The sequence below is a fragment of the Geospiza fortis genome, unplaced genomic scaffold (assembly GCF_000277835.1).
Source record: "Geospiza fortis unplaced genomic scaffold, GeoFor_1.0 scaffold94, whole genome shotgun sequence".
Taxonomy (NCBI): Eukaryota; Metazoa; Chordata; class Aves; order Passeriformes; family Thraupidae; genus Geospiza; species Geospiza fortis.
Genome location: NW_005054394.1, coordinates 803,232 through 811,852, shown reverse-complemented (window position 1 = coordinate 811,852; position 8,621 = coordinate 803,232). Strand labels below are relative to the sequence as shown.

The window sequence follows — 8,621 nt, the reverse complement described above, 5'->3', positions numbered from 1 at the left end:
AAAAAATACCAGACCAAAAAAAAAAAAACCCAAACCAAAGTGCCTCACCACCACCACCCCAATTCAGAAATCCTCAAAAACTTTGTTTGCAAAATGGAATTGTCATTACTGGCAATCCATAATCAGGGCAGTCAGAACAGAATATGATCTGGCAGACTACCATGCTATGTTAGGACTGAATACACAACTCAGAGTTAGGGCAGCAGGGACCTCACAGTGTGATCCATAGTAAATTAGGACATAGATCTTATTTTGAACCTTGTCCTCGTTCTAGGTCTGGCTAATTATTTCATACTGGAAACTCATTTTGATGATTAATGACTTACTCTAGCCTAATATTTCTCCTTTTCCTTTCATTTAAAAATACTCCTTACTCTCTGTTCCAACTAATATCAATTAATCTCAAAGCATTTTGAGTCATAGCTTCTATTCTTAGTTGCCTTAATGTAGATTTTGGTTCTTTTTTATACCTACACACACAGACAGAAGCCAATGTAAATTAGCTCAAAATTCTAATGATATCCTATATGATACCAAAACATCGAACTTCCCACTGCTATTCAATCATTTAAATTTTAAAATAACAAGATAGATATAACTAGCTAGAGTTCAGCCAGAATTACCAGTGATCATCTGAGAAATGCAGAAGAAACATTGTGCTCAAACTCATGTCAGTCACCAAGTAAAGCAGATGTTGGCAATCTGTGACAGATTGCTGAGATAATAAAACCATTTGTCCTTTAATGTAAACTTTTGTGAGCATAACTGCTCCTTCTAACAATTCTGTGAAAGATTTTGTGTCAGAGAAGAGATCATGGCTTTCAGTTCCCAGCCTCACAATCAAGGCCCTGTTCTGTATCCCATTTGCAAGGACATGCCTATCACTAGGAACGTAAAAATCCCTACCTCTTCAGTGTCACTTGGCTTTGCTGAGAACAGGTTATTCAACTCACTTTGCTGAGTGAGTTGAACAGCACAGGTGAAACTCAGACTCAAAGGTTGCTCATAAATCTCCTGCTGATTTGAGCTGAAATAGGATTTCATAACAACTCTGTCCCAGGAGAAGAGGATATGATTTACATAAAATGTTCCACTGCCTGTGTGCTCTTCTGCCCCCATTCTGGCTTTTATTTTCAGCAAATGCATTTAAAAATATTTTGGTAAGGATTATTGGAAATATTAAATGTGCTGAAATGGGCAATTAAAATTGCACCCATCTGCATTATCTTCACATTAATACCAGCAGATCTTTGCAGAGTATATCTGCATATCCAGTATCCTGAACAGGCATTGTCTCATCCATGTCATGGGAGAGGAGCAGCCTACCAACCCTGCACTTTTCTTGGACTGAAATGTTCATTTGTATGCCAAGCAAATATAATTTTAAAAATTATATAAAGCCACACATTTTTTGAAAGGAAATGGTAAGTGATTGCAGGGAGGAAAAAATAATCAAAGGATAGCTGGATATTTATAGAAATTCAGTGAGCCAATATGAGGCCTGGTGTGACCTCAGCAGTTCTAGGGATGCATTTGGCTCATGTGTCTCCTCTCATCGTGAACTCCTGCCAAACAAATGGGGGAAAGGATGTGAAAAACAGATGAACATTTTGCTTTCTTCTTTTCAGGAAAATCAGGACATATGGAAAAAACTTAACTCCTAACAGGATTAAACTGCCAAGTTTATCCACCTTTGTACCAAAAAAGCCCTATAGATACATGTGATTTTCAAAAGTATTCTAGAGTTTGCTGTGTCTTTTCCACTTGAATTACTCCCAACACACACAATGTTCCACTTTGCATTATAGCTGTGCCAATTAAAGAAAATAAAATTGAAATAGCAGACAGTAAATTCAAGAGCCTGAAAACTCACACTAATTGGAAAAAAAAATCATAGATCATAAGGCAGGAAGAAAGAAAGCACTTTTATCAACTTGTCAGAACTCCTAAAGAACATAGATTGTACAAATCTGTCAGAGAATTACTGTATTTAAGATCTAGTAATAGGCCTGCTGACACTTGATTGGACTTTTGGGAGACAGAAATTCATGTGTTTGTTCAGTATGGCTACTCTTAAGTGGAAAGAATGGATGAATTTCCAGAAAAAGGTGGTGGGTACACCTAAAGACTCCAGAGCACCAAGGAGAACATGGTGCTTAACATGCACTAACTGTGCTTATCTTGTAGATTACATTTGATAGGAACTGCCACTGCAGCACATGGAGCTCCAAAATTGCTTTGTCCTTTCCTGAGTCTTTCGGCTGAATTTTGGTTCATTTAAAGATGTTTTCTGCTTTTCCTGAGCTGGCTACTTTGCCTTTGCATATTTATTGCTGATTTTCAAGATGTGGAAAATCTACAGAATTGCAAAGGCCTCTAAACTATTTCACAGGAAGAAAAAACAAATTGTCCAGACCCCAAGCCTTTAAAGCAGAGAAACTCTGCAAAGAGTTGAGAATGGGATGATGTGGCTGTATCAGTTGGACAGTGTTTTCATAGCTGCAGCTGGCACAAAGCAATGGATAAGGCCAAAGGAATGAGAGGCACTTCCAAAACAACTTTTAGGGGATGACTGGGAGTAGACACTGGGATATAGAGCACAATGACAAGCTGTTGTTGCAGCAAGTGGACACAGGCAATTGTGGTGCTTGCCCAGCTATGGAGCAGCATGCATTTTGTCACCACCCCACTGGTAATTTATCTGCCTTCTGTTTTTAGATCATTTATTTGAAGCCCAGAGGCAATCTCCTGTCTGCCTGCACAGCACCCAGTTTAGACTCTGTCCCCAACCTGTGGGGTGTTGGTACTCACATCATCTCACATGGGAGAGCATCAAGTGGACAGCAAGTGGTGGATGGATTAAAGGACAGGGATTTGATATAATTGTTGTGAAATGGAAGGAGTAGAAAAATCTCCTTTAATTAAAGAGATATTAAGTACAGCCAGAATTCCTGCTGCATCCATAAAAAACAGAAACCAAGAATACTTCACATAGTTGAATGGCTTCATACACAAGCATTTTTTGTTTTATCAGTCAGGAGTTCTCACCTTCAGTTACAGGAATCTTAAGAAGTGTCACCTAAACCCAGCCAACTATGTGATCCTTGGCACACAGCAAACTTTTAACAACTCACACTAATGTACCCCAGAGTGCATGGCCAGGAGGTAAAGACAGCCCCAACAAAAAGGACTCAAAAAAGGCAGCAGCTCATTAACCTTGAGTGAATATGTCCCATGCAAAATGAAGAAAAGCTTTAATGATGATTATTATGGTCATGTTAATGACTACAAGATAAAGCCTCATTAAGTGTCAGTTTGATGCTTTTCCATCCTGCTGCTGCTGATGATCAGCCCCCCTCAGTGGGCAGAGCACTGAATTTTAACCACCATCTTTAAGACAGAACATTTAGCACCACAATGTGACTTGGAAACCGTGCTGACATGGTAAGAGGCGCCTCTTCAATATAATACACAAAAATCAGCCAGAAACCTCTTGAAGAGTTAACAAGGCAAATCTTTGTACAGTTAATAATGCTATCCTTGTCAAAACATACTTCTCCTATCACATATTTCTTTACCATACCTAAAGCAATCCTCCAGTTCTCCCCACTAATCCCAGGCAGTGCTGAGCAGTCACATTCCTCCTACATTGTTTAGAATAAATGTTTACTCCAAGGCCTAAGTGTTCTCAAAGAGAGAGTGAGAAAATGGCAGCTGGGTCATGTGTATGGCCACAGATTATTAATGTGGGAGTTGGCTCCTCATTCAAATGGGAACTGAAGACTAAAGCAGACATGGTGTCATGCCAAGCTCAGGAGAATGCTACCACGTGGAAGGAGATATTATTTTGCTCTCTGCAAGATCCATTCATCTATGCAAAAACTGTCAGTTCATGGTTTTATGTGATTTTCCACACATGTCATAGACATCAACATAGAGCAGGCTTTTTAACACTACCTTTGTATCTACAAAAGCTTGAATGTGTGTACATATGTGTATACATTTTAGAAACATTCAGCTGAGAGACAAACTTTGGCAAATTTACTTTTACTGGCAAAAATTCCTCCCTATTTAATAATTTTTTCTCTACTTTGCATCATTGTGGTTGAATCTGTCTTTACTGGCTGACTTCTCCCTCCCTCTTGTTTATTTTGCTGTTAGTTATTAAATGAAACAAAAGGAAATACCAGTACCCTGCATTTTAACTCTCTTTTCTGTTACATTTTGGGAGACCCATAAAGTAGGAGAGAGGTGACAAAGTAAAAACTGAAGAATGTGTTGCTATAGGGTGCCTTATCTAATTAGTGAATGGCTATTTTCCCAAACAGAATTTTTTGTCCAAGAGTAAATAGTCTTCCACTGTTGTGATTATCTAAACATTATTTTAATGTAATCTTTCCAATACTCCTGTGAGGTAACTATTAGCAATTATTATAGATTATATAATCATATTATCATCATCTTTATGATACAGATTGCAAACACAAAGAGAGAAGGTCCATCTCCTGTGTAAACTGACTTCTTAGGAACATTTTAGACACTAAAGTAAAAAACCCTCATTATTTTATCTTTCATGTTACTCTATGGACATAACACTATAAAAATTTCCATTTTTAGAAGTGAAGGTTTATATCTCAGCAAACTGGTTGAGAAATCATTATTCTGTCAAAAGCCTATGACTGATAGGAATGTCTAATGAGATTTTCCTCCAGCTACAAAGAATGAGGAGGTCTTATTTAGTGTGTGCACTCATAGAATGCCCTGTACACAACTACCATGTGCAAATCATACTTTGGCTATTGCGCTCAATAACACAAAGAAATGGCTGTAACAGGGTTCTGCTATTCAGGCCTTTAAAAGAATGTTTGCAGGGTTCAATTCTCACTTCTGCTGAGCAAGTTCACACCCACAAGTCCTACCTTCCAGCCTAGGGTGTAGCTTATCTGGGAGAGTACATGCCTCTGCTTCCCCCCCTAGGAGTCACAGTTTTCAAAGAAGAACTTGAGAACTTTCAGGACTCAGTTCCAGTGGTTACAGAAGTCTCATGGAAGTTGGGGACATGGTTGCCAGATCTTTCCCCAAGATTAGTTTATATATTCTACTTAAAGGCTGTTTCATGGATATCACTTAAGTTTGTAAGATAAACTGCTGATAATATTCCCAAGAACTATTTTGTTGGTTCCAGATTCTTGATGGTTTCCCATTTTTAGGAGTCAAAGCCACTCTCCCATTTGAAGCTCCTTCCCTCAACAGCATCACAGCACTGGCATGAGTGGGGCTGCAATGCTCCAGAGAGGGTGACATGGCAAAAGTGGGATGAAGACTAAAGCAAAATTAATTTATGAATGAATGAATGAATGAATGATAATATTTAAACAAAATACTTGCAGTGTATTTAGCAGAGGACCTCATCTGGGGTCCCTTAGGAAAACAAGGGTATCACTTCATAAATACACATGTTGTAGTGACAAATGAGATCCTCTCATACACAGGCAAGCTGAATGCTGCAACTTCTGTTAAAGTGCTTGCTTTTCAAGCATTTTTTTTCAGCATTTATTTTGATGGCACTTAAGGATAAATAAAGATGAAAGGAGTAAGGATGCCATGCAGCATATCAAGTTGGGCCATTTCTCCTTGCAAGTGGCTTAACCTAAGGCAATTGAGCCTCTGCCTCACGTTCCTGCAAGTTTCAGACAGCATTCTGGCTTTGTTTGTTCTTTTAAAGAGGGTTATGAAAAGCAAACCAGTAACTTTTGCACTAAAGTTAAAGTAATTAGCCTAGAACACCAGTGTCCACATAAATATAATTACAATGTGTAGCTGCATGCTACATAAACTATTGCTGCACGGAAGAGTGTGAGGAGAGCTAAATAACATCAGCACAAGAGAAATCTTAAATAAGGCTTGATAGAAGAGAAAATTCTTATCAGTTCAAAATCATTGCCTCAAAGCCAGTGAGTCTGAGCTGTATAAGTACTATTTAATCTACTTACAAATAAGATTTAATCGTAGATGGCTGGGTCACTATCATTCTCCAAAGCAAGAAAAAACTTGCTGGCTCATTTGAGAACACATCTTTTCCTTTTGTGTGGCTGGATTTTTGGCATACCATAGCTCAGCCCTGTTTGGAGCCTTGTAAAAATCACTTATCTGGCCCTATCAGTAGCCAAATGGAACACTGTGAACATTCCCGCTGGAGCTGCTAGAGAAATAACAGCTCCCTGAGGATTAACTTCTCAGTTAAAAAGAAAGCAAGCCTGTGTTACCACAGCATAATGGCCTTCATCTGTAACCTAGATCTGAGCTGGCTTCTTTCAAATGCTTTTTCACTCTGCTATCAGGAAGGGAAAAAACCCAGGCAGTTTGCAGGGAACTTCACAGGATCAAATGGTGCCAGTAGGAATTCACTATCCCTCCCCTGAGCCCTTTTGGAGGAAGCCTGAGAATGAGGAAAAGGTCTCAAAAAGCCTTTCTGGAGAGAGGTGAGGGGCAGACCAGGGGGCTGGGAACAAGCATGGTCTCCTCATAAGGAATCAGCATGAGGATAAGCATCCCTGTGTGCTTTCCTGCCCTGGTGTGGGGATTCAGGGAACAGAAGGGGTGACTGTCGCTGCAGTTTCTGGTCATCAAGCCTGTGAGAGCAGCAGCCACTCTAGTGAGTCACAGGGCAGCCCAAAGTGCTGACCACTGCCTGCAAACATCAGCACCTCTTCCTGAGTTCTGCAAAGGGCTGGGTCTAAAATAAAGCCAGGGAAGGTCACCTTAAAGGCCTCTGCCTACCAGATTGTTCTGTGCCCAACAAGACATTGCATCTCCCACAGCCACTTAGACCTTTCTGCCTAAAACATAATACAGCTTGTCCTGCTGACAATCTTTCAAGTAAACTTCTAAAATGAAGGATGACACAGAGCCTGAGTCCACCAATGCTTGTGTGCAAAAATATTTTTCTTCCCATGAGACAGTCTGTCTGCAGAACAGCAGTCACAGTGCTGGCACAGGAAGGAATAAATCCCTGAGCTCATCCACACTGAAGGCCAGTCAGTTCAACTGGACTACAACTGCACTGACCTCAAAAAAGGGCAGTGTTGGATTAATGTTGAGTAATTAGAAAATGACACCCCATTTATCTTGAGAGCCGTGGAGTCCTGATGACTTGAACCAAATTCTGATTCTTCGTGGGAAGTTTATCAGATGCAGAGTAGGAATCTGAAAGGCTAGCATTGGAACTGGTCAGGGTAGGTAAGCTGGAAAGGGGAAACTCAATTTAGATATCTAATGGGAAGTGCCTCTGTTCAGAAAAAACATTCCTGTAGAGTTAAAGAATTTATTAGAGACCAATCCCTCCTTTGCTCATCTGAACTGCTTATTTTGACATACCTACATCTATTCATTTATTCCACAGCATGCCCAAACAGTCAGCCCTGGTTTTACAAACTCTAAATCCAAGAAACATAATGAAATGCATCTCCTTACCTGCTCTGTGTGGAGCCCTCAGGTACGTGGTACATGAAGACATTTCCTTGAGAGGCAGCAGCCCAGTAACTCGCCATGTTTATGATGGGACACGTGATAAACTGGTCACTGATAAAAAAGGAGGAGCAGAGAACAGACACAGTTGTGTAAAGGAAAAAAGCGAAGAACCCTCACAAGCAACAGATCTCTCTCTATCTTGATAGTTTACTTCAATTTTCCAAACCAGCTCATATCTCTATCTTCAAATCGACTGAAGGAAACCACATTCACCCTCTACAAGACTAATACTACTTAGAATTCTCTAGAAGTGCTGTTTTATGGAGTGCTGAACAATGACAGTAAACTAACCAGATCTGACACATAAGAAATATCCTGGCAAAATAAAAAAACCCAATCCCACTTTAGTCTAGTTTATAAGGATCATGCTTATAGTAATTTAAAGTTCTTTCTGGCACCTCTAGGTTGTGATGGCATCTAATAAGAGATCTTATGTATTTCCTGGTTTAAGGATCAGTAATATAATTTCTGAATTTGTATCTGTGTGACTTCTTGGGTAGAGTTTCTAGAACTGGAAGAGGTAAGAGACCATTTTTGAAGATAACCTGCAGGGCTCATCAATACGGAATTCCTGGTGCAATATGTCTGGGTGGGAAAGATAAACCAATAAGAATGCAAGAGGAAGTCAAATAGTCAATTTAACACCAGGTCTAAAAGGTACAAGTGAACCAAATGTATCCAAACCTTCCTAACCTTCCTTTGCCCCAAGAAGAGGGGCTGGCAGGTGGGGTGAGCAGTAGCTGGAAGAAACGTGAGGGGCAGGTAGAAGAGAGGAGACCTTACTGCAATAAATCTCACTGTGATTCCTCAAGGCAATATAACATACACATGCATCCCACTCCCTGTTCTTCCTGCGCCTGAGGACTCAGCATGTGCTTTGGGTGTTTATATACCTTTACCTAGGTGAGTGCACACAAACATTTCTGCTGAGGAACTGGGAGGTTTCAATTCTCAGTTTAGTGAATCTGAAACAGCAGCTTCTCCTTCAGACTTGGTAGGTTAAAAGAAAACAAAACAAAAAAACCACTGGTGCAAGAACAAATGGCATCAGAGAAGTATGAAAACGTGTTGCTATTTTTAACTGGTATGGT

The 8,621-nt window shown here is 39.9% G+C and overlaps 1 protein-coding gene across 1 annotated transcript in view; it reads right to left on the bottom strand.

The window, feature by feature from the left end:
• The window catches only part of TG (thyroglobulin), a 155,150-nt gene that overhangs the window by 9,595 nt on the left and 136,934 nt on the right, over nt 1–8,621 (bottom strand). Inside the window, exon 47 of the mRNA XM_031060887.1 lies at nt 7,474–7,581. Coding sequence (XP_030916747.1) covers nt 7,474–7,581 — 108 coding nt within the window. The remainder of the gene's footprint in view (nt 1–7,473; nt 7,582–8,621) is intronic.